We start from the raw sequence: 26223 nt of genomic DNA, 5'->3' as shown, positions 1-26223 counted from the left end.
TAAAAAATAATAAAAATTCAATCTTTGGTCAAACTACAGTGCTTCTAAACTACCAGACATCTTAGGAATAATTGATATAGACATTTTACCTGTACATTTTAAGTCTTTACTGAACCTCTGTAAAGACAAACCAAAAAAAAACCCCAATTTATTTTAATGACGAGATAAAATATACCAGTTTCTTCTTTTTTTGCATTTCATTAATGTGTATGTAAGAACACTTCAACATTACATTGTGACTGCTTTGTCTGTAGACTTGAATCTCGGAGTGTAGTTGTGAGAGACAGACGTGAGCTGGAGCTCTGGCAGGTTCTCTCTTTCCCTGGTAATGTGTGTCTGGACATGGGATCTTTCTAAGCTTGCTTCTAAAATACCAGCACTGGGGCGCCTGGGGGGCTCGGTCAGTTCAGTGCCCAACTCTTGATTTCGGCTCAGGTCATAATCTCATGGCTCATGGGTTCGAGCCCCACATCGGGGTCTGGGCTGGCAGTGTGGAGTCTGCTTGGGATTCATATTCTCTCTCTCTTTCTCTCTCTCTCTCTCCCCCTCTCTCCCCTTCCCTGCTCACACTCAAATAAATGCACATTAAAAAATAATAAAATAAAATCCTGCCCACATTATTGAGCTGTCATGAGAAAAAATGGAATAAAAGTATACAGTCCTTTATTAAATGTAAATATTGTTCCTCAGAGCTAGTATTCCCATTTTATTAATATTAACTATCTTTACTATATTAATATTTGCTTTCCCCTTTGTCTCCTGTTCCCCTTCCCTGACACTGTAGTGGAGGAGAAGAGAAGACTGTCCCTAGAAATGGATGCGTATGACCCTTAGCCACTCTACTTTGGTGACTTTTTTACTGATTTCGTTAAGGAGCAAGCCAACTATTTTATAAAAATTCACATTCAAAAATTACGCCCCTAGTGGAAATGACTTTTAGAGAGTCTGCCTCGGGGCTGGGAGCTTCACGTGGGTAAAGAAGAGTGGCGATGCCGTTTCCCCAGCACCAGGGTGTGCCCGCGTACCTGTGGAAGGGCACGACCGGTGGGAGAGGGAACGGTAGTGGGGGTGGATATTAGGACAAGTCCCTGGTATTTTAGAATGTGCCTCTTGCTCACATCATAGTCCGACGCGCGCATGTCTGGCCAGGGGACCCCACGGAGGTCATTCGGGGACCCAGGCTGCTTTCGTTTACGGTTCTTCCTCATCTTTGGTCCTTGGAGTCCCGTCCGCTCAGCCGGAGGATGATGGGAGGCACTCAGGTTCACGCCAGGAGGTTTGATAGGCCGGTCTGACAGTGATACCGTTAGCCAGAGCTTGGCCGGGTCGCTGCCCCTCGGGAACCTGAGAATCTGACCGTGACGCCCAACGGGCCGGGGCCAGCGTGCTCGCCCGGGCTTCGTACCCATCCACTGCCCGTTAGCTACCGCCTCTGCTGCCCTCACCTGGCGCCCCCACAGGGGAAAAGCATCCCCTAAAGGAAAAACCGTTGAGGGGCGCCTGGGTGGCTCAGGGGTTAAGCGTCAGACTTTGGCTCAAGTCATGATCTCGCGGCGGGTGGGTCTGAGCCCCGCGTCGGGCTCGCTGCTCTCAGCACAGAGCCTGCTTTGGATCCTCTCTCTCCCTCTCTCTCTGCCCCTCCCCTGCTCTCTCGCTCACTCTCTCAAAAATAAGCGTGTTAAAAAAAATCTGCACAGCAGAATGAGATTCAGAAGCCAGGTTCTAGCTGCGCGGGCAGCTAACTAGCTGCGTCTCCACTGGAAGGAATTCTACGGACGATCTACTCCTTGTTCAAGGCAGTGGGACGCCCAGGGCAAGTAACCGACCTGCCTGTGGTCATCCTCTGAGTTATTACCGTACATCATGCAGTGGCTTTGCTCCACCTGACACGTCAGCGTTAGCCGGCCCCGTTTCTGGCGCGGCCCCACACTGCTTAGCCCAGGGACGAAGCTAGCCAACTCTAATTAAAACCGACCAAATCCCAGTAATCCGTCATCTCCCATGTGCTTCGAATGACGGTACCACAAGGCTGGAAGGAATTTCAATGTCGTCTTGTCCAGTCCTCTTCATTTATTTCCCCTATTCCTCCCCCCTACCTCCCTCTGGGAACCATCATTGTATTCTCCGTAGTTAAGATTTGGTTTTTTGGTTTGTCTCTTTTTTTTCCTGTTTGTTGTATTCCACATACGGGTGAAGTCATACGGTATTTGTCTTTCTCTGACTTCACTAGCATAATACACTCGAGCTCCATCCATGTCTCTGGCAAGATTTGGCAAGATTACATTCTTTTCGATGACTGAGCAATGTTCCATACCTTATGTATACCATATCTTCTTTATATACTCATTTATAGGTGGACACTTGGGCTGCTTCCGCCATTTGGCTGTTGTGAATAAGGCTGCAGTAAACACAAGGGTGCGATAGCTTTCTGAATTAGGGTTTCCGTATTCTTTGGGTGACTACCCAGTAGTGAAATTACTGGATTATGTGGGAATTCTTTTTTTAGTTTTTTGAGGAACCTCCATACTGTTCTCCACAGTGACTGCACCAGTTTGCATTCCCACCAGCAGCACATGAGGGTTCCTTTTTATTCACATCCTCACCAACACTCGTTGTTTCTTGTGTTTGATTTGACAGGTGTGAGGCGATACCCCATTGTGGTTTTGTTTTGCGTTCCCCTGATGATGAGTGATGTTGAGCATGTAGTCATGTGTCTGTTGGCCCCCTGGATGTCTTCTCTGGAGAAGTGTCTGTTTGTGTCTTCTGGATTATTTGGTGTGTGTGTGTGTGTGTGTGTGTGTGTGTGTGTGTGTGTGTGTGTTGAGTTGTAGATGTTCTTTATATATCTTTGTCACTAACCCTATAAGGGATATGTCATTTGCAAATATTTTCTCCCATTCAGTAGGTTGTCTTTAAATTTTGTTGATTGTTTCCTTTGCTGTACAGAAGTTTTTTTATTTTGATGTAGTCCCAAGAGTTTTATTTTTGCTTTTGTTTCCTTTACCTCAGAAGACATATCTAGAAAATTGTTGCTCTGGCCGATGGTCATAAAATTATTGTCTGTTCTCTCCTAGAATTTTTATGATTTCAAGCCTCACATTTAGGTCCTTAATCCATTTCAAGTTTACTTTTGTTTATGATGTGAGAAAGTGGTCCCGTTTCATTCTTTTGCATGTTGCTGTCCTGTTGTCCCAACACAATTTGTTGAAGAGACTGTCTTTTTCTCACTGCATATTCTTGCCTCCTTTGTTGAGGATTAATTGACCATATAATTGTGGGTTTATTTCTGGGCTCTCTGTTCTGTTCTGTTGATCTGTGTGTCCGTTTTTGTGCCAGTACCATACTGTTTTGATTATTACACCTTTGTCGTATGTCTTGAAATCTGGGGTGGTGATACCTCCAGTTTTGTTCTTTTTCAGGAGTGCTGTGGCTATTTGGGGTCTTTTGCAATCCTTACAAATTTTAGTATTTGTTCTAGTTTTTAGAAAAATGCTGTTGGCATTTTCATAGGGAATGCATTAAATCTGTAGATTGCTTTGAATAGTATGGACATCCTACAATATTTGTTTTTCCAATCCATGAGCATGGACCTTCTTTCCATTTGTGTTCGCATTTTCAGTTTTTTCCTCAGTGTTCTATAGTTTTTTGAGTAAAGATGTTTCACCATCATGGTGAAGTTTATCACTAGACGTTTTATTCTTTTTGATGCGTTGGTAAATGGGATTCTTTTTTCAATTTTTTAAATGTTTATTTATTTTTGAGAGAGACAGAGCATGAGCAGGGGAGGGGGAGAGAGAGAGAGGGAAACACAGAATCCAAAGCAGGCTCCGGGCTCTGAGCTGTCAGCACAGAGCCCGACCTGGGGCTTGAACTCACAAACTATGAGATCATGACCTGAGCCGAAGTTGGCCACTTAGCTGACTGAGCCACCCAGGCGCCCTGGGATTGTTTTTTTAAAATTTCTCTTTCTGCTACATTATTATTAGTGTATGGAAATGCAGTAGATTTCTGTATATTGATTTGGTATCCTGCAACCTTACTGAATTCATTTATCAGTTCTAATAATTGTTTGGTGGAATCTTTAGCAATTTTTCTATGTATAGTATCATGTCTAGTGAAAGCTGTATTTCTTCCACCACTTTGGATGCCTTTTATTTCTTTTTGTTGTCCGATTGCTGTGGCCAGGACTTTCAGTACTGTGTTGAGTAAACGTGGTGAGAGTGAGTTTTTTAATAGCTGTAACCACCTCAGTGACTGGTATTGGTTTTACTCTCAGGCATGTGATGAGCCGTATTTCGAGCCTCAGGTGCAAGAACATCTGGGAAGATAATGTGTTTCACTTGGTCGGGTTTTGATACTGAGTAGAGGAGAGCATACAAACTGGGTAGGCGCATGTAGCCATTTCTGTGGTTATTTAATCAGTTGAGAAAGTTTCCTTCCTAGTTTGCTACATTTGTTTTCAATGAATAGCAGTTTAATTTGATTGGCTTTTTCTTCAGTAGTTCTGGAAATTGGTCATTTATTTTTCTCTTTTGTTTTGCTGTCGTGGTGAATTGCACTGACCAACCTTTCTAATGTTGTATACCATTCTTAATAATCATGATACTCTTGCTTTTTTATTTAATCCTAGTATAATTAACATACAGTGTTATATTCGTTTCAGGTGTATATTCTTGCTTTGTTTTAATATACTGCTGGACTTTGTTTACCATATTTTATTGGGATTTTTTAATCTATGTGCGTAAAGAAGAGAGATCTATAGTTTTCTTATTCTCGTCTAGACCATCCATCTGCTTTGGGTTTCAGAATTATACCATCTTCATAAAATTAGTTCAGAAATTCTCCTTTCCTATTCTCTGGGACAGTTTGTACACAGCAGAGATTTTCTGTTCCTCTCCTGGGGAGCCATCTGGGCCCGATGTGTTGTGTGTGCGCAGGTGATACTTCTGTGCAGAATTCCTTTCGTAGGGATTTGATGCCTTTTGTTATAGATCTAATCAGATTACCTAATTCTCCTTGAGACCATTTTGGCCATTCATATTTTTCTAGGATTTTGTCCACTTAGTCTAATCGTTCATTTAGTCGTGTATAGAATTCTCATAACTTTTTAATCTCTCCCGTATCGTGTTTCTGTGCCCCATGTTTTTTTTTCATTTCTGATATAGTTTCATGCTTCTCTCCTAATTTTGTGAGGCTCGCTCTTTTATTAGTCTTTTTTTGGAGAATCATCTTTTAGTTTTATTAGTCCTCTTAAGCTCATTAATTTTTGCCTTACGTTTTTATTATAGTTCCTTCATTTTATGTCTTTTAGGTCCCTTATTTCCTGATCTGACCGCTTAGCTCTCACTGCTGCCTGTTTCTTACTGCCTAATGTATGCATGTAAAATTCCAGGACTGTTCAGCTCGCTAATTAGCGCTCTGTGTGTGTTTGTGTTCAGAGTTACTAATAATACACTAATTGTCCTTCCTTCCTGCCCATCTCTCTCCGTGCGGCCTGTGGAGACATTACTAGAGGTCTGACAGCTCCTGTCAGAAGCCAGGTGCACCACCCATGGTGTCTCCCTGGCACGTTCATCTTCATAATCCTGGCGGAGGGTGGTCTGAATTGTCATTAGTGCTCATAATCACCGGCTTATCCTCTAAGCACTCACAAATGGTCCTTTTAGCCTGTATTCATCCCCCAGAGGCGCAAAATCTACCTTCTTGATTTTTCAAATACCGGCAGCAGCCATTCCGATGCCCTGTTTTGTTTGCAGAGCCTTTCTGTGAGTACAGATGCAATCTGTTCCGACTGGCTGGGGAGGGGGCTTCTGCTCCCCTCTCCCAGTAACTACACGACGCTTTTTACTTATTTTTTTATTTAATTTTTTAAATGAAAAAGAAATTTTTTTTAAGTTTATTTATTTTGAGAAACAGAGGCAGGGAGGGGCAGAGAGAGAGAGGAGAAAGAGAATCCAAGCAGGCTCAGCACTGTCAGCACAGAGCCCGATGCGGGGCTCGAACTCACAGACCGTGAAGACCGTGACCTGAGCCAAAGTCAAGAGTTGGACGCTTAACCGACTGAGCCACCCAGGCGTCCCCGTGCCACACTTTTTAGCCTGAAATGTATTCTCCTTGATACAAAGACCAAAGTCAAATGGGATTCGGAGAACTTCTGATGTCTGTATGTCCCTTTCCTTTCCTTTTGCTAGAAATTGAGCTGAAACGGCGTGTGTGTTTGACCTCGAACCGTTTTGACAAACTGTATTTCCTTTTTACGTTCGGTTTTTGTGCCGCTCTTCATACAAGCTGCCGACATCGCCACTTCCTATCTTAACCGATGCATTTTATTTTTTTTTTAAGAGTTTTTTTTTTTTTTCAACGTTTTTTTATTTATTTTTGGGACAGAGACAGACAGAGCATGAATGGGGGAGGGGCAGAGAGAGAGGGAGGCACAGAGTCGGAAACAGGCTCCAGGTTCCGAGCCATCAGCCCAGAGCCTGACGCGGGGCTCGAACTCATGGACCGCGAGATCGTGACCTGGCTGAAGTCGGACGCTTAACCGACTGCGCCACCCAGGCGCCCCATTAACCGATGCATTTTAAACCACATCCCCTGGAAGGTCTCCTGGTGATCCCGGACTTCCCATAACCTCTCTGCTCGCAGTGTCTTCGTGTCTCGCGTGACCCGGTCGGCCTGGGGGATCACCTGTGTGGTCCACCCAGCCCTGAAGGCACTCGTCCTACAGGAAAGCAGGCTGCTTGTTGGGCCCCGTGGACCTCCATGACTGAAACCCACCGATGTCCTTCCTCCCTGACCCCAGAGAACTTGCTGTGCTAGCGGTGAATTCCATGTCAAAGCAGGAAGCAAGGAAAGGGCTTAGAGGAGAAATTTATGCTAGTAGAAAGTAATTTTCTTTTTTCAGAATGGGAAAGGGAATTTGAGAGGAAGCCTCGGAGGGGAAGCGTGGGCGCACTGGACGGAAGGCCCGTGTTAGGACCGTACGTCCTGGGCTCCTACCCTTCCCATCCATCATTCAGGTGACCTGCGTGGGTCCCCCTCGCCCTCTGAGCCCCCTGTTTGCTGTGACTAACCAAATACTACGATAAAACTATCTTTCCTTTTCAGTGCAGAAGGTACAAATGAAAATGAAGTCATACGGTGCAAGACACGTGTAAACCATGAAGCATCGTACAAACACAGGGAACCATTATTACCGTGGAGAGCCCCCCTCCATTGTTTTACAAGAGGAAAAGTGCTAACCCTGAGCCAGTTCGGTGCTCCTTGCCCTTCTGTGGTAAAAGTTACTCGTGAGCTCTCTGGCCGTAGCTGAATTCTACAACTCGGCTGATTGTTTGCTCTGTTGGAAGACCCGGGAAAGCCTTGCTCCGATACAAAGCACCATCCCGAGGAGAAATAGAATTGTTTTTATTCACAGCGTCCTTTTGTCCCGTATCTGTTATCTGCTCATGTTCAGCGGTTGGCAAACATGAGCTCAAACACGCGGCTCACATTCATAATGGAGATTTCCCAGCGAGTGAAATGGATATAACTGCCTAAAGCAAATGATCGGTTTTTTCTTTAAACAGCACACACAGAGGTCTTTGCAGACCTCAGCCAAGTTTCCCTAGAGGCAACTTGACACTTGCACATCAGGATTACAGAAAGCCACTTCCCCACCACTCTGTGGCAAGACCTCCAGACCAGATAGCCCAGCCGCAGGAGAATTTGCCCTTGTGCCCAAAGAAATGGGCAAGACAAGCCCTCTTTCTCAAGGGCCTGCAACCGCTGGGTGTAAAATATTGACCTAATACACCATTGCAGACACAAATCAGACATATTGCTGAGCTCACTGTGAGATTTCCATTCAAAGACAGTTGCTAACTTGGTAAGTGATTTCCTCTCCTGAGACCCAAGCTTTGAAGCGTCTGCTGGACCCCTGACCCTGGGTTTCCCCCAGCACCTCAGATGCTTGTCAGAAATTGCACTCATCGTCGTCTTTTCCAAATCTGGCCTTTTGACCTATGTTCCCTAGAATCATGCTCCCATTCACCCAGCCTAGAAACTTCGACATCATCTGAGGCAGCTCCTTTCTTGGTAGTCTCATTTCTCCAGGCCTTAATTTGCCCCTCACCTCCTCCAGATCAGACCAGACTATTACAGGAATCTCTCTTTTGTGTTCCTGAACAGATTCCCCTACTTACAGAGGTGCCCGGGGGGCTCAGTCGGTTAAGCGTCCGACTTCGGCTCAGGTCATGATCTCACGGTTCGTGGGTTCGAGCCCCGCATCCAGCTCTGTGCTGACAGTTCAGAGCTTGGAGTCTGCTTCGGGTTCTGTGTCTCCCTGTCTCCCCCTGCGCGTTCTCACTCAGTCTCTGTCTCTCAAAAAATGAATAAATGTAAAAAAAAAAAAAAATCAGATTCCCCTACTTACAGTCCCTGGCTTCTCCAACTTCATGCTGCTCTAGAATTATCTAAGCAAAATACAGGTTGGGCCGTGCCACGCTTCTGTGGGGTCCCTATCGCCTACGGAGTGAATTCCACACTCTTTCGTGCGAGATTCAAGACTGTTCACCATTGGTCCTTGTATCATTAGTTGGAAAGCATTCGTTCAGCTAGAGATAATGATATGCGACTAAAGATGGCTTCGACAGTGAGAAATCCTGATTTTCTCAACAAGAAACCCAGAAGTCTCAGGATTAAGGACTGGCTTATTCAGCAGCAAAGCTCCAGCACCTGGATGTTTTCTGCCGTCTGCTCGGTCGTCCTCCACATGTTGGCTTTTGTCCTCAGGCTTGTACCCCCTCGAGCCCCAGGTGGCCGCTGCAGCTCACACATCACGTCCTCCCACGTATAACCAGGCAGAAAAAATATACTCTGTCTGCAGCAAACCGTGCTCCCAAGCCCCTGGCAGATTTCCCTTCTGTCTCACCAGCATCGTATCCTACACCATGCCTACCAGTCACAGGCGATACAATTATGGGGTTTGGCTTCTACAAATAAGTACTCACTCCTTGAAATCAGGCTTCTTCCCGCAAGAAAGCAAGGAAGCAGGGGAGGGGACCCGAGTGGCCCCTGTTCGCGTCTGCCGGGGTTTGTGCTTAGCAGCTGAACCCACCCACGCTCCGCTGGCCCCTGGCCCCTGGGGTCATCTCCAGTCAGACCCTAGCACCTGCCGCCTTTTTTCCGTGCATTCCCTTTGCCCTCAGATCACCTGCAATGCTCTCTCCGCCTGTAGGAAGCTGGGCTCTTCCCAGCCACCGCCTCTGACGTGCCCACCAGCGTCAACCCCGCACCAGGCTCTGCGGTCCTGGTGCATTCCTCACTTTTGTCGCCTCTTGCCCTTGCCACAGTTGTACACGCGATTTGCATTCCCGTAGCACGTGAGGGCCCTGCTCAGCCAGTCCTGTCCTTCCCGGGGCCCCTGTCGCGGTGCCTCGAATGCGACGGTCATGTTTGCCGCGTGACGTTGACCGTAAATTGCCATTTCTCCCGTTTGGTCAGCAGGTCTGCGCTTCCAGCATAGTCTCCCAAGATGGGGAACAGAACGGCCTCATGGGGAGAGTGGACGAAGGTGTGGATGAATTTTTCACCAAGAAGGTGACCAAGATGGATTCCAAGTGAGTTCAGAGTCCTGTCACTAATAATACTGTTGGATTCACCTGTAAGTTCTTAAGTTGCAACTCAACTTACTGTTCCAAGGTTTGTTTGTTTTATTTATATACATTACATGGGATTTCCTCTTCGCATGGTTTGCAAAATGTGATCTCCAGACCAGCAATCCTCACTGTCAACTGGGAACTTACTGAAAATGCAAATTCCGAAGCCACTACCCCAGACCCACTGAATCAGAAACTCTGGACGTGGGACCAGGCAGTCTGTACTTTATTAAGCCCCCAGGGCACACTGAGGCATGCTTCAGTTTGCGAACCATTGTGCTGTTCCAAAATAGAGCACAGAACATAGCAAGGTATCTGTTTAGGGCTTTATCACTGTCACGACCCCTTCATGGCAGGGTGGTGAACTTTGACAGCTGACATTACTTATTTCTAAAGTCTCCTTGTTCATCATTTGAGGTCCGTGGGGGGCCCCATAGCATTGCTAAATGGCACAGCCTCAGTAGCATCAGAATGACAACAGAAATAGCGAAGAGGCGTCAGGGGCAGGTTCCGAGATGTTTCTTCATTTTCTTATTCCTGAATCATGTTTCCTTAAAAGACAGTTCTTCTCTGAACTTTTATTAACAGTCATTTAACCCAGGACATTCTAGGCATTCAGCGTCATTTGTAGCCAGTTATTTAATCCCCGACTGAAATGCAGATCTGTCCCCAGATACGCTCTTAACACGCATTTGTGTCTGTGAAGTGTTCTCCACCTTGAGGTCTCAGATCCAGGAATGAATTGAAACCATCCTGATAAACTGAGGGTGGGCCAGCTGGGCACAGGTAGGGAAGAAGCTGGTCCCTTCTGTAGACGGACGTGCCTTATCTTGCTTCAGAGTGGTGAGTTGGAAAGAAGTGAAGTTTTTAAATCTGTAACAGTATAACTTAACTGCACGTTCTAAGCTTCAGGGCCCAATTATTTGTCTTCTTGGACACTGGCCTTGAAGCCTGGCATGCTAGAAAGGGTGCCGTGCCCCCATTCTTCAAGAACCAGCTCAAATGTCACCCAGTCTTTGAAGCTGTCTCACGATGGCTCCTCTCCCACCCCCTAGATTAATTGTTCTTTCTCTCCTGCTGACCCAACGCTTTTTTTTTCTAGAATTTTTTTTTAATGTTTATTTATTTTTGACAGAGAGAGAGAGACAGAGCATGAGTGGGGGAGGGGCAGAGAGAGAGGGAGACACAGAATCCGATTCAGGCTCCAGGCTCTGAGCTGTCAGCACAGAGCCCGACATGGGGCCTGAACCCACGCACCGTGAGATCATGACCTGACACTCAACCGACTGAGCCACCCAGGTTCCCCCGCCTTTTTTTTTTTTTTCTGTTAGAGCACACGTCACCCTTTGAGCGTTTCTTCGGCTTTAAATTTTTTACAGTGTGAGGAATGGACAGATGTATTTTCAATGTAAAAGATTCAAGTGAAACCAACATAAACAGAGCCAACTGGAAAGTCCCTTTTCATGATGTGCTTTCCAGTCTTTTTTCCCCCTAGAATGCTACTCTCTTCAGAAGCAACACCTAGGTCTTACTGTTCGTGATAACATCAGCATCTGACAGTCTGTAGTCTGTAGTCTGCCTACAGTCACAGCTGGCTGAATGAATTTGGACTGTCTTGGCCTGTATCTCTGCAGACCGCAGACCCTCCTCCTAAAGTTCAGAAGTTGTTATGTCATCAGTGGAGAGGTTTATGCACGTTTGATCCGAACCATTTGTGTTACACCTGCTCCCGTGTGATTCCCTGTGTCCGTAGGATGCCTTCTGTAACAGGCTTTGAATGAAAGTTGGGGCAAATTTTACAAGGTGCACAATCCACTCTCTACAAAGATTCTGCTCTGGGAGTATGTTCCAGTATGCAAACAGAATTAGACATCAGTTTTCACCAAATAGTGATGGAATCTACTAGAAGTTTTTATTTATGTTTTTCGTTTCATTTCGTTTTATGTGTCAATTTGGTACGTAAAGGGCTAGGCATAGGTAAATCTGTAAGCTGTATGAACAAAGTTTGGAAATCAGAGTTATAAATGCTCATAGTTTAAAATGCAAGATGTTGTACAAAGCTTTTTACCAAAAGACACACACACACACACACAACTCCATTGTTTCTTTCCCCACTCCTTATTCCCCAGAGGCAATTAATTCCTATGCCTTTAGCTGTTTCTTTTTTATTTTTGCTTCCATATTCTTCAGTAACATTTTTTGCTGTTTCCTGTTTTTCAGTTTTAGATAGTATGACTGTTAACTTCTCACTATACAGGATAATTTCTCTCTGACACACCGTGACCCTTCTGCCCACCACACACGCTCTTTTCGTCTCCCATCTTATGTGGTTTATCATAATTGTTGGTTAGATCAGTGTGTTCGCTTCATCGTGACCATGTACATATTCATGGCTGAGTTACACCATCGTCGTGTTTCCTCTCCTTTACAGCTTTTTTATTTTCCCTGCGGTGAATAATTATCCCCTTTGCATTTGCTTGGTTTTCCCTATTGCTGTCACTGCCCTCTCCCACGCATCTCCAAGAAAGGTATACATCTCCTCTCCAGTCCTTCCTCGCTGCCTGACCGACTCCATGTGGCACGAGGGGCCATTCCCCTGCTGTCTTCCTGCTGCCCTCCCTGCCCTGTGTCTCCTCCTTCTTTCTTTCACTCCCTCATTTTGGTGCCTGACCGCCTCCGCGTTCCTCCTGAGAAGGGGGGCTTGGGAGGGGAGTTTCTCAGACTCCTCAAAGTCCTCCATGTTGGTTAACACTGTGACTCTGTATAGAACTCTAGATTGGAATCCATTTTACCTTAGAATCTTGACACCCTGGTCCCATTGCCTCCTGGCGTCTAGTGTTGCTCCAAGAATCTGCCTTTCCGGGGAGCAAGAAAACCCTGTCCCCTTCAGGCTCCTTCTAGATGGACTAAGAATCAAATTGACATGAGAAAGATTGACAGGAGAGAGTCGGGTACGTACAGGGAATCCGCACAGACACGAAATTCTGAAGACAGGCAACGTGAGGCACGTATGTCATTCTGAACCAAGAAGGAGCAGGGGTCTGGGACTTCAAAGGGAAGGAACGCGGTTCTCAGGAAGAGTAAACGTTTGGTAAACAAATGTCTGCTGGGCCACTCAGTGGCCTTCCCTCCCCATCGACCACCCCTCATTCATAGTAGTGTAGTTGTCCGCGGTGACCGCTCTTTTCCGGGAGCAGGTCCCCTATCTAACTTCTTCTAGGCAGTTGAGGGGGAACCCAAAGCGCTTTTCCTGAATCTGTTGGGTTTTAATGGCTTTTTAACTCAAAATAACCTTCATGCCAAGGTGGCCCATCTCGAGGCAGCCTGCCTCCTCCAGATCCAGTGTCATCATGAGCCCTGATTCTGTGTGACTTATTTTTCTTTTACTCTTTTGTGGAAGCATTTGGGATTTTTTTCTGTGTTCCCAGAAATTTATGATGTTTGGCTCTGGGTAGGGTTTTTTCGTTTTGTTTTAACGCATTTGCTAGGCACCGATGAACCATTTTAATCTGGAAATTCATGTCCTTTGGTTCTGGAATTTTTCTTGACTTATTTTTTTTTTTTTCATGATTTCTTCCTTTTTTCTCTGTATCCTTTTTCTTAAAACATCCATGATTCAAATTATGCATTTCTTCTATTAATCCACTAGTTTTTTTGTGTTCCCTCTTCTCTCTCATTTTCTCATTCTTTCTATTCCCTGCCCCCCCCCCTTTTCCTCACTGTCTGAAAAATTTCCTCAGCTGTATCTTCCAGTCTTGAGTTTTATACCTCTGCTGTCACATTTTTCTGTTATGCTTGTTTGGTGAGCACAGCAATTTTTTTCTCTTTCATTTGAAATGAGATAGGGCACTAGTGAGCTTGGAGGTTGGTGAGTGTGTTAGAGGCAGTTAGGGCCTAAGAGGACGCCTGGAGGGCAGCTGTCCCTGAGAAGCCCCCTCACACAGGAGGGGCCCAAGATGGCAGCCGGCATGACAGGAAGCGCTTACCAAATAAGGAAGAAAAGGCACAAAACCCTGCTTCCCCTTGCAATTAATGAATATTCTACTCTCTTGTTATCAACTGCAGTTAAAAGATAGAGTCCCAAAGCCCAGTGCACACCTCTGTCACTTGAGCTCACCTACTCTCACATTTTGAGAGCGTACTTGCTTTGTTTTGCTTTTTAAAGATTTTATTTTTAAGTAATCTCTACACCCAATGTGGGGCTCGAACTCACAACCCCGAGATCAAGAGTTGCATACTCCACTGACAGCCAGCCGGGCGCCCCTCGAGAGTGTACTTTGGCTCCAATAAACTTTCCTGCTTGTGTCACTCATCCGCTGTGTTGTGTCTGCCCTTGAATTCTTTCTCATGAGGAGAGCAGGAGCATTCGGTGACGTCTTTGGGGCAGGCTGGGTCAAGGGTCCAGGGTCTCCCCAGTTCATTTGGCAACAAGTAGAGCCTGTCTCCTGGGGGACTTCAATGTAGAGTACTCGTCTTGGGCCATTTTGCTGGACGGGAGTCTCCCTGACTATCAGAATCTTCAGGTCTTTTCTCTTGGGCTTGTTAGGAAATTGGATCTTCTGCCTGGAGGCTATGAACCTGGCCACCCCATTCTAGGATCCAGAATGAGAGAAAGGAGCTGAGAGTATCACTGTCCCAATATGCAGGCTTTCCTGGGATTGTATGGGAGGAAAAATAATTTTCTCTATACCCTTCTAGGTTCTTGGCTGAGATAGGCCTAGCTAGGCTGAGACCTGTAATACAAGACAGATGAACAGAAGAAAAACAAAACGGAAGTTCAAGAACATGGGGCACCTGTGTGGTTCAGTCATTTGAGCATTTGACTCTTGATTTCAGCTCAGGTCATGATCCCAGGGTCATGGGATCGAGATTGAGCCCTGTGTCGGACTCCCTGCCTAGCTTGGGATTCTCTTTCTTTCTCTGTGTCCCTCTCCCCCACCCCTAAAAAAAGAAAGAATTTCAAAAACGTGTATACCTCCTACCCACATGGGAGAGACCCAGAAAAACTGAGTAGCTCTCCAGAATGGCCCAAGCCGCCACGTTAAATACCATTTTCAGTTAAAGACCAAAGAAAAAACGTTGGGATGGGGGCTGGGGAACGGGTTTTGGAGCTCAGCAGGAAGAGGCCTGTGAACAGGGTGAGGTTGTTGTATACACTGAAGTCCAGACCTTCTCCACTGGGAAGTTTCTAGAGATGCGGCTCTCCCCCTCTGCCTGCTCCCGAGAGGAGACACCCTGACAAAGGAGATTTCTCCCATAAGTATAAATGCTTCTTCTGAAAGGGCAACTTCTACTCAGTTTTCAGAGCCTCTGCAGCATCTGCTATTTCTTAATCCGCCTGAAGTGATCCATGTGCCAGAGATGCAGGTCTTGGGTGCCACGGTCCGCCACCCTCTACCTGAGCCTCGTGTTCTCACGACAGCACGCGTTCTTCGGCCGTCCTGCTGTCCGTCCCTCACCCTCCCCGGCGGGGAAACTTGGGCGCCAAGGGGCCCTTCTGGTCTCTGGTGTGGGGGGAGGGTCTGAGGGTTTGGCGAGTGGGCTTCTGTGTGTCTCTCCCTCTCCGGGGCCTCCCCTTCCTTCTGTTCCCAGAGGTGCTTGGAGTCCCGCGCAAACCCCTCCACCTCTCGTCACCCCTCTCGTTGCTCCAGAGGTCGGCTGCCCCAAGTCTCTTACGTCCCTTGTCACTCACAACTCTCTTGGCTTCCAAAGTTTGTTGGTTTTGCCTTTCCTCCCCTCTGGGGCTTTTGCCTTTTTTTTTTTCTTTTTCTTTTCTTTAAACCTTTGGCTGTGATCGCTGGAGACTCAGAGGAGCTAAAGGGGATAGGGTCTGCCAGCTGTAAGCGAAAGGCGGCAGTGAGACCTCCCCCTTGGCCCATCTCACTCACTCTTTTCCCATCCAGTCCCACGGTGCTGAATGTTCTCTTGGTTACAACTCTCTCCCAAAGCTCACGGTCTCTGTTACCTCTTTCGGTGGTATTCCATTTAAGCAAGGACCCGCATCTTTGGGTGGAGCACTGAGGGTGGGATCTCAGGTGTTATCTAGTGATTGTGCAAGGATTTCAGGTGCTTCTGGGGGGAATCTTGCCCTTTCTGGCACCAAATTAAATAAGGCTGTTGCCCACCTCAGTCTTTGAGGAGCCAGCTTCTGAAAGTTCTTACAAGTAGAATAAATAGGCAAGTGAGCAGAGTATTTAAATACAGAAACACCTAGGGGCGCCTGGGTGGCTCAGCCCATTGAGCATCCGACTTTGGCTCAGGTCATGATCTTACGGTTCATGAGTTCAAGCCCCGCATCGGGCTCTGTGCTGACAGCTCAGAGCCTGGAACCTGCTTCAGATTGTGTCTCCCTCTCTCTCTGCCCTTCCCCTGCTCGTGCTGGAATGCCTCATTCTGCTAATAGTCCCACCATCTACACCTTCTTCTTTGGTGGAACCTCAGTCCCCTCCCCTGTGACCCAAGATGACAACATTCCACACTTCTGTTTACCGAGTGCAGTGACTCAAATGAAAATTTTGAAATGCTACGTGATGGTCGCCCTATAAGCCGCAAGCTCCATATTTGTGTCTTGACGGATTCTTGCTAGAACTGTAATTACATCAGAACCCACAGGATTTGTTCTTTTGAATCGCAGGCGATCAGCAAGAGGCTCCGAGTCCCATGAGCTTGGTGAAGGAGGAGACGAAAAGAAAAAGCGAGATTCTCGGAAGAGCGGCTTTCTCAATTTAATCAAATCCCGGTCCAAAACGGAGCGGCCCCCGACGGTCCTGATGACGGACGAGCCTTCGTCGCCCAAAGGGGCCATCCGGAGTCCGGCCTCGGACACACCCAGGAAGGACACGAAGCCAGCGGAGCACAATGGCAGTTCTGAGCGGCTGGAGGAGATGAAAACACCCGACCCCGTCGAGGAAAGTCCAGGGGAAGACGTGGGGAAGGCAGACCGGAGTGACAGCAAGGGCAGCCCACAGGCCGGGCGGAGGTACGGGGTGCAGGTGATGGGCAGCGGTCTGCTGGCGGAGATGAAGGCCAAACAGGAGAGGAGAGCCGCCTGGGCGCAGAAGGTGAGGGCGCGCTCCTTCCGCGGGGGCGTCTCCGGGGTGGTGCCCCGCTCGGCGTTTATGGGCGAGGGGGGTGCAGAACCAGCCTGTCCGGTTGCATACAGATCCCAGAACAAAAGGCCTTTTCCAAAAGAGCACAGGGCGCCGAGGCATGGCCGTGCTCCCCTCGGGGACAGGGGCCGTCTCTCCTGAGGCCACAGTGCTTGGAGGGAAGTCCTTGGCCGAGAGTCTGCGGCCTTTCCTCCCCCTGCCGAGGTGCTTCCTGTGCAAGTCAGAAGCATGGACCCCTGTTCCGGGAAAATGCTCAAATCTGGGGAGAAGACGGAGTCTGTTGAGTCCAGACAGAGACCCCAGGGTGACCAGAGTAGAACTGACAGAAGCAGATAAAAAGACTGAAACCGGGGGTGGTGCCTGACTGGCTCAGTCGGCCAAACGTGCAACTCCTGATCTCAGGGTTGTGAGTTCAAGCCCCATGTCAGGTGTAGAGACTACTTAAAAATAAAAAAAGCATCTAGGGCACTTGGGTGGCTGTCAGTTAAGTGTTCAACTTCAGTCTAGGTCATGATCTCGCCGGTCCTGAGTTCGAGACCCGTGTCGGGCTCTGTGCTGACGGCTCAGAGCCCAGAGCCTGCTTTGGATTCTGTGTCTCCCTCTCTCTCTGCCCCTCCCCAACTCACACTGTGTTTCTTTCTCTCAAAAATAAAGAAAAAAAAAAAGTTTTAAATACTGAAACCAGATTCTAATTCTATAAAGGTAGATCTGCTTTTCAGTTTTTTTCATAATTCGTTCCCTTTTCCAAGCCTAAAATTCCCCGCTGTACTCCAGATTTGCAAGCCAGAAGAAAAGAAAGGCAAGGTATTCTGTTAGTTTTGATTGGGTACTTGACCATTGAGATATGTTGTCGTTTGCTCTGGAGAAAAACTTGATCGTTTAAAAATGGCCAGGACCCCCCAAACTCTGGCTCAAAGCATCACTTACTCTTCGAACGTCTTTTAAAATATACATTGTGGGTTTTTTTCTTCCCCTCTTCTCTCTCTTTTCTCCTGCAGCTACTGGAAAGATTGCAGGTTTATTGTGGTCACGGAGACGCACATGCCCACGTGAACCCGGGTTCTGGGTTTTGTGCATTATCCCGAGCTCTTTCTTTGATGTAACTGGTTTTCCCCAAGAAAGGAGAATCGCACATCCGTTTTACTTGAAGTGTCAGAATGAAACAGTTCGCTCCAACGAACCATTGAGTTTTAGAAAGTTCTTCCAACTGTATTATATACCAGAGTGCGGAGGCTGTTTTATATCACTTAACTGATTTTTTGTTTTCATTAAATCCTGCATCGCACGGGATCTTACACCTGTTCACCATAGCCCTCCACCGGCACTGTGGTTATCCCGCGGTTTCCTAGTGATGGATCTCTCCCACCTCGCTCACTGCCCCTTACAGAAGGTGGAGAGGGCTGCAGAGGGGACCATGTAACTGCATTCTGCTAATTCAGCAAGGCAGGCACTAGTCAGAATTCTGTGACCGCATCTTTGGCAAGTCAGACGCCCAAGGAAGTGTTTAAATTGCAATCTGTTTCATAGAATTTCCTTACAACGAAGAACATGCTGTTTTCACTAACGAGCTGTTTATTTTATCACTGTTTTTCATTGATGAACAGCTGCTTTTTGGTAGAAAGATGGGGAGATGCTAGAGGATTTTTTCCATGTGCTTTGGATTTGATGCATAAATTGACTCAGCGACAAAATTCCTATGCTTTTAGAAGTCTGTTGTTGGAGGCTTATAGTAATGACCTCGTAGCGCCATCTAGTGTCTTTTTAAACACCGCCAATAATAAAAATCCTTCATACAGTGGACCCCAGAGATATCGAGGGTTCGGTTCCGGACCGACACGATGAAGCGAATATCGCAGTAAAGCGAGTCAAGTGAGGTTTTGGGTTTCCCAGTACATAGAAGGTTATGTTTACGCGATACTGTAGGCTATGTGGCGTGTACTAGCGTTATGTCTAAAATCACAACGGACACGTCTTCATTTTAAAATAGTCTATTGATAAAACATGCCAACTGTCATCCGAGCTTGCTGGTGCGGGGTCTTGCCTCCATGCTGAGGGCTGCTGGCGGATCAGGGTGGCGATTTCTTAAAATAGGACAACAGTCAGGTTGGCCACATCGATGGACTCTCCCTTTCACAAATGATCTGTCTGTAGCAGGCGATGCTGTTTGATAGCGTCTTACCCGCAGTACAACTGCTTTCAAATTGAAGTCAGCCCTCTCAAACCCGGCCGCTGCTTTAGCGACCAAGTCGATGTCCTATTCTAAACCCTTTGTTGTCACTTGAACAGTCCTGACCGCACATTCACTGGGAGTAGATCCCAGCTCGGCAAACCACTTCCTTTGCTCATCCGTCAGAAGCAACAACTGTGTCCGTTTGATCACGAGACGGCAGCCGTTCAGTCCCGTCTTCAGGCGCCACCTCTAACTCCACAGCTCTCTAGCTCTTTCCACCACACCCGCACTGACCTCCCCCGCTGGGGTCATGATGGGCCCTCAGAGTCGTCCCTGAGGGTTGGAATCCACTGCTTCCAGAGTCCCGTTCGCGTTGATGTTTCGACCTCTTCCCGTGAATCTGGCGTGAAAGTTGAAATCACACCTTGATCCGTGGGCTACAGAGAATGGGTGTTGTGTCGGCATGAAAACAGCGTCTCCACCGGGGCTCTTGGGTGACCAGGCTCATTGTCAATGAGCAGTGCCGTTTGGAAAGCAATCTTTCTTTCCTGAGCAGAAGGTCTCAACAGGGGACCTAAAGTGTTCAGGAAACCACGTCGTAAACAGATGCACCGTCATCCCGTCTCTGTTGTTCATTTCTAGAGCACAGGCAGAGTAGGGCCAGCCTCAATCTTACAGCCTTAGGATTTTTGGAATGGTAACATTGGCGTCAACTTCAAGTCAGCAGCCGCACTGGCCCCTGACAAGAGTCAGCCTGTCCTTTGAAGCTTTGAAGCCGGACATGGACGTCTCCTCTCCAGCCACAGAAGTCCCACATGGCAGCATCTTCCAGAAGAAGGCTGTTGGTCTACACCGATCATCTGTTTTCTGGCGTAACCGCCTTCACTAACTCTCTTAGCTGGATCTTCTGGAGAACTCGCTGCAGCTCCCACATCGGCACATGCTGCTTCATTCTGCACTTTTCTGTTGTGGAGACGGCACCTTCGACCTCATGATCCGACCGTGATTGGCTTCAGACTTTGCTTCTGCAGCTGCCTCATCCCTCTCAGCCTTTATAGAACTGAAGAGAGTCAGGGGCTTGCCCTGGATTAGGCTTTGGCTTAAGGGAATGTTGGGGCTGGTTTGATCTTCTATGCTGACCACTCAAACCCTCTCCTTATCAGCAATAAGGCTGTTTGACTTATCATTCGTGTGTTCATTGGAGTTAACGTTTTTTTTTTTCAAGTTTATTTATTTATTTTGAGAAAGCAGGGGAAGGGGCAGAGAGAGAATCCCAAGCAGACTCTCTGCTGTTAGCACCGAACCCAATGCAGGGCTCAAACCCACGAACCATTGAGATCATGACCTGAGCCGAAACCAAGAGTCAGACGCTTAACTCCCTGAGCTCCCAGGCACCCCTGGGGTTATATTTTTCACTTCTTTGCATTCACAACTTGGCAGCTGTTTGGCACAAGACGCCTAGCTTTCGGCCTGCCCTGGCTCTCAACATGCCTTTCTCGCTGAGCTTAATCACGGCTGGCTTTCGATTTAAAGTGAGATGCCCCGCTCTTCCTCCCCTTGAACACTTAGAGGCCGTCGTAGGACTATCGAGTGGCCTGATTTCAATATCATTGTGTCTCGGGGACTAAGGAGACCTGAGGAACGGGGGAGAGACGGGGGGACGGCCGGTTGGTGGAATGGTCAGAACACGTACGTTTATCAGTTAAGTTCACTGCCTTACGTGGATGCAGCTCATGGCACCGCAGACAGTTACAAGAGCGGTATCACTGAGCACACGTCGCCATGGCAAATATAACAATAACGGAAGAGTTTGACATATCGTAAAAAAAAAAAAAAATGCAGCACAGGGACACGAAGTGAGCAAGTGCTGTTGGAACAGCGGTGCCGATAGACTTGTACCGTGCGGTGATACCGCAAACCTTAAATCTGTAAAAACCGGAACAGTACCTGCAAAGTGCAATAAGATGAGGTATGGCTATACTTACAGTTCAAACCAGTCAGGGGTGTTCTATCAGAATAATAATAAAAAAGTGTTTCAAAAATTAGTGTAAGAAGATTCGCCCCTAAAATTCTATGACCGTATGCTTGAGGAAGTCAGCAGCATAAACGCCAGTGGTCAATAGACGGTTGATAAAAAAAAAAAAAAAGTACGGTGTCCTCACTCTTCTCTTGAATAAGTTTCTTGACACTGTTCACATTTAATGCACGTATTTAAAGAAAAAGAACATGAAAATGGGGACAGCGCACTTCTCATTCATTAGCAAAGCAGAGTACCAAGTAGCGTCTGCTTAGAGGCCACGCGCTTTCTCCTGGGGCCTCCTGGTCAGCTGTCTGCTCTGTATTTCCTCCTTGTTCCATGCAGTAATTTTTGACATGTGTCGACTACCTGGGAAAGCCGGGAAGGAAACAGTAAGAGCCACCCCTAGGATTATATTTTATCTTTTTCATTTTTTTAATGTTTACTTTTGAGAGAGAGAGAGAAGAGAGACAGAAAGAGCATGAGCAGGGGAGGGGCAGAGAGAGGGAGACAGAATCCGAAGCAGGCTCCAGGCTCCGAGCTGTCAGCACAAAGCCCAACACGGGTTTGAACTCACGAACCACGAGATTGTGACCCGAGTTGAAATGGGACGCTTAACCGACTGAGCCACCCCGGCGCACCCCCTAGAATTATATTTTAACTGCAGGTACGCAGGGCGCTGGGCACTCATGGCCTGAGAGGCGGTGTCTCCTTCAATGTGTCCTCCGTCCTGGCCACTTTAAATAGCCCACCTTCTTATTTTTGAGCCCAGACAGACGTGCCTTCCAGAGGCTATAAGATGCGAGAAGAGGCGCTCGGCTTTTGGGACTGGTTAAGCCCCGCCTCCTGACCACTCCGTTCAAAGGCTCGGGCGCCCTTGCTGGTCCAGGCGGGGGACTTCTCGGCTAGTCTTCACCTTGCAGACGCGTCCAGGGCTCTCCTGCAGCCCTGGCACGGGGCTTCCTGTGCTCAGGATCACTTTTCCGTAGAGGTGCCAAACCGTGTGCTCGTTCTAGCCATGGGACTTGTGTGCACGCTGCTTCTCCGAGACTAGCCTCTGCTAGGGGAACATCCGTGGTCTTGCTGAGAAAGTCCTCAGCACCAGTTGCCTCCCTGGGAGCCATGCTCCTGGCGAGTGTATGGCTGCGGCCAAGCGGTCAGTGAGTCAGGTCTCACCCGTGTGTCAAATAATCCCTCCCATGTCATCAAAAATACCGGAAAGCAAGGAACTTCCGGCAGACACCTGCTCTCCAGGCTTGTCGGGCACGTGAGTGGAGCAGGAAGGGGCAGGCCAAGGTCAGGCCGCCCTGGGAATCCTCAGCTCCCTACCCCGCCCTCCCCCCCTTCCACCCACCCACCTTATTTGTGTTTTTAGACAGAAGATGCAGATTATCATTGTCAGTAGGATTCTTGGTAGCAAACACTAGCGTTTTCTTTACATGGGACTTTTTGTGTCTAAATGCCTCGGTCTCAGGGGGACTTTCTGCACCACACGAGGCTGATTCCCGGCCTCACAAGTCACAGCTCCGGCTGAGACAACCTTCCCCACCTTTGCCGTCACAAACCCCTTTGCCATCACAAACCCCTTTGCCTGAAGTTCTTGGGTTTTTTAAATTAATTCCGGCCTGTCCCTCCGCTGCCTCCTGAACCGTCGGTCTGTGTCCCTGTGGTTCTGGCTCCGTGACAAGGAAGACCCTGCCCGTGTTGGGCCCCTTTTCACCTGTTTTGTACGTCAGGGTGAAAAGGTTTCCATTGCTTTTAACACTTGATTGTTGGAACCCAGGTTGGAGAGGGTCCTGTCACCTTACAGAGTGTCCGTGCCCCATTGCTGGGAGCATCGGGCTGCAGAGAACACGTAGGTGTTCCACAAAAAACCCACAGGAAACAGGAGACATCAGCGAGCCCACTGGCTTCCCCGGAACCCACGCACCTGTCACCCGTGGGAACTGGCCACACTTGGGACCCCGGAGGCCTGACTGCAAACCCAGAACACAACTTACTCCTCAGAACCGTGTCCCAGGAGGAGGCCCTCAGGGTGACAGGCCGGACACGGTCGGTGTGACAGTGGTAAAGGGGCCGCTATTTGTTGTCGTTTATTATCTGCTTTGTTCTTTTTCTTACATTTTAAACAAAAATGCACTTTTGGGGGGCCGTGTGCTTGACTTTTCTAGAAGCTTGGGAATGATGCAGCGTCTCAGGATTCTTCCGGCCTGGGCAGCACAGAGCGGTTGGATGCAGGTGGGGCAGGTAAGTCCGGCGATTGCCGTCGCCCCGTCGGGAAAGGCGCTCAGCTTCCGGTTCCAGGAGCCTCACGTCATTCGCAGGAGAAAAATAAAAACGGGGTGTGAGAATAGGTTTCTGAGTCACGGTTCTCAGCTGGCACCGAAAGACATTTCCTCACCTGCCACAGGTCAGCCCGGGGCATGTCCCCATCCCTGCAGCCACGCGCCTGGACAGCACACCTTTTCCAGTTTGCCAAAGGGAGGAGACCTCTTTGAGAGGAACTCCCCAGCTGTGGGCGTTGGAGGGGCGGGGGAGGCGGGGACAGGGCTGACGTTAGAAAGAAGCCATACACGGTAGGTGGAAGGTGGCCCATTTGTTTGACACGAGGGAGTGTTCTTTCCTTTCTGCACCGATATCCTTGGCAGGTGTAGCAGAATCATACGGCACCTCTGGTGGAAACGGAGAGTAACTCACAAATTGCGTGTCAGAAACCTCACTTTGCTGTTTGAGATTCCTGGGTTGAGCCCCAGAATCTTTATGCCGTGAGAGCCGGAATGTAGCTCGTTATTTAACCAGCTTGTTTCCGCCTGTGGTCTAGACGCTTCAGGCAGCAACAGGGCAGGGGTGCGAGATGAGGTGACATCGTCACGGTTCTCGCTAAATGCGAGGTGATGGATGTCGCGCAGCCCTCGTCACTGAGGGCTTGCAGCCAGACCCCTACCTGCTGATGCTTGTCCAGAACCGAGGCACCCACAGGCGGTCATATACCTGTACCTTCCTCGTGCCAGACCTGAGAAAGATCTAGCGCACTGAGCACCGCGTCCCCTCTGGACGTTAGTAGGGACGTGGACACACTTGAACTTAGGCTTGCATCTGGGGGGTGGTCAGGAGTGATGGGAAGGGTACCACCAAGTACGCTGCTTTCCCGCAAACATTGTCGTCTTCCGCCAGCGTGAGTGGACTCGAAGAGCATGTAGAAAAACACGTTCTGTTCTGAAATACCTGCGAGGAGACGTGAGCAGAAGTGGGCATGGCAGTCGAGAGCAGGACCCTTCCTCGCTCCCAGTGATCAGTTTTTTCCGCCTCTGATTTTGCTCATAAAGCGTGCTCTCTGTACCTGTTTTTATTTTAGTGCCTAAGCCACACCCAGGTGTTCCGGAGAACCGCTTTGGTCTGGGAACACCAGAAAAGAACGCCAAAGCGGATCCCAAAGTGGACGCGGGTTCCAGGCCCCGGAGCTCGTCCAACACGCCCGCCAGCCCGAAGCCCCTGCCGCAGGCCCCCAAACCCAGCCTGGCGGCACGCCCCACTATCCCGCAGAAACCAAGAACCGCCTCGCGGCCTGGTAAGGGTCTTACTGGGCAGCGAGTGGCCCCGTGCCCGGCTGGCCTCCGGAGGGTGCTGGATCGGGACTCACAGGTGGTTCCCGGGGCTACTGGCGAACGCGGGCGCAGGGGGTCCGTGGGAGGGGCTTCAAAAGGGGCAAAGGCTGAAGAGTTTCTGAGACTGTCCCTGCATACGGGTGGCAGGTGGGAGGGCCACGGGAGGAAACAGTCTTGTGTTGACCCAGTCGCTTGATTGAGCTTTCTGAGATCGGTCTCCAGGGCCTACACAAATAAGGAAGCGTAAGTTCCTCTCCTTTCGCCCCAGATTCTGTGAAATATTGAGGGTTTAGAACAGGGCTTGGCAAACCAGGGGCCTGTTTTTGTAAATACAGTGTCACCGGCACACAGCTGTGCCGTTTGTATTAGCTTTTGCGCTAAGACGGCAGAGTTGAGTAGTTGTGACAGAGGCCGTTGGCCTGCAGACCCTGAACACTTAGGTTTGGCCCTTTACAGAAAAAGCTTGCTGGCTCTCGGTTTAGAAAACCTAAGGATAGAAGAAGCTTAAAAATCTTAGAAATGGATGGGCCTCTGCCTTATTCTCTCCTGCATTAGTTCTTCCCTGTACGGTTTTTTTTTTCTTTGTTTTTCTCCAACAGTCTATTTAAAAAATTTTTTAAACATTGGCAAAAATAGAGTGGATAATATATTGAACCCCATATCGCATCTTCACTTTTTTCCCCCGTAATGATAGGCAAATAAGGTAGAGATATACAGTCAGATTATGCCCATCATCATCACGGCTAATGCTTTTGTAAAAAATGTTTATTTTTTATTTTGAGAGAGAGAGAATCCCAAGCAGGCTCCGCACTGTCAGCGCAGAGCCCGATGGAGGGCTCGAACTCGCGAACCGTGAGATCATGACCTGAGCTGAAATCAAGAGTCAGCCGCTTCACCGGCCGAGCCGCCCAGGCGCCCCATCTCTGCTAATCTTAACTCTGTGCCAGGCCGTGTGCTAAGTGCTTTATGTGGATAAACTCCTAATGTCCTCACCACAGCTCCGTTCCACAGATGTGGAGTGTGGGGCCCAGGGACACTCAAGTTTGTCATGCCACACGGCTGGTGAGCGGTAGCCGGACCTTAGGACCCCCAGCTGTAGGGGTGACCACTCCCACGGGCGTGCACACTAGAAAGTAAGACGCACGCCTCATCGTAGTCCTTCGCCAACACGCAGAGGATTGGGTAGAATGAGAAAAGATAAGGTCGCAGGCGTCCAAACTCATTCCGCTTGTGGGTCTTTCCCGTTTTCCCTCAAACATGCCTCTCATTCACCAAGCGGCTAGCTGGTTAATGCCCTCCGGTCTTCACAGCCCATTGGTCCCTCAAGAAACCCGGTGCACAGTCTCCAAAGAGCAGCCACAGAGAGACACCCTGCGGTCACCCCCCAGCAGCCGACCCTTGAAGCAGATCACTTAGCAGATGCCTAATTCTGCTCAAACCTCTTTGCAGACCAAAGTTATGATAGGGAACAAAAAATTTCTTGGAGCAACACAAGATACCTTCATGATAGAGTGGAGAGAGAGAAGGCATAAAATAATAATAAAACATCAGCAAAGTGTATCCCTCGTCTGCGGTAAGGAAACAGTTCTAAGACGAACCTGATCTCGTTTGTACTTTAGCTCCCCAGCGGCCAATTCCAAATGCAAAACCAGCCGGATTCCCAATACTCTGTTGCAAGGAGCTT

At 48.4% G+C, this 26223-nt stretch overlaps 1 protein-coding gene across 12 annotated transcripts in view; it reads left to right on the top strand.

Annotated features, from left to right (window-relative positions):
• CARMIL1 (capping protein regulator and myosin 1 linker 1) overlaps positions 1–26223 on the top strand; it is a 311927-nt gene that overhangs the window by 274401 nt on the left and 11303 nt on the right. For all 12 annotated transcript variants that reach the window (XM_086706081.1, XM_086706084.1, XM_086706083.1 and 9 more), the window contains 4 exons: positions 9487–9599; positions 16273–16699; positions 23106–23181; positions 24290–24502. In XM_086706081.1, the coding sequence (XP_086562207.1) occupies positions 9487–9599; positions 16273–16699; positions 23106–23181; positions 24290–24502 (829 nt within the window). The remainder of the gene's footprint in view (positions 1–9486; positions 9600–16272; positions 16700–23105; positions 23182–24289; positions 24503–26223) is intronic.

Source organism: Puma concolor, chromosome B2 (assembly GCF_028749965.1).
Source record: "Puma concolor isolate L17-30 chromosome B2, mPumCon1.1.hap2, whole genome shotgun sequence".
Lineage (NCBI taxonomy): Eukaryota > Metazoa > Chordata > Mammalia > Carnivora > Felidae > Puma > Puma concolor.
Note: the sequence above shows the minus strand (reverse complement) of the source record. Positions and strands in the feature narration are given on the sequence as shown.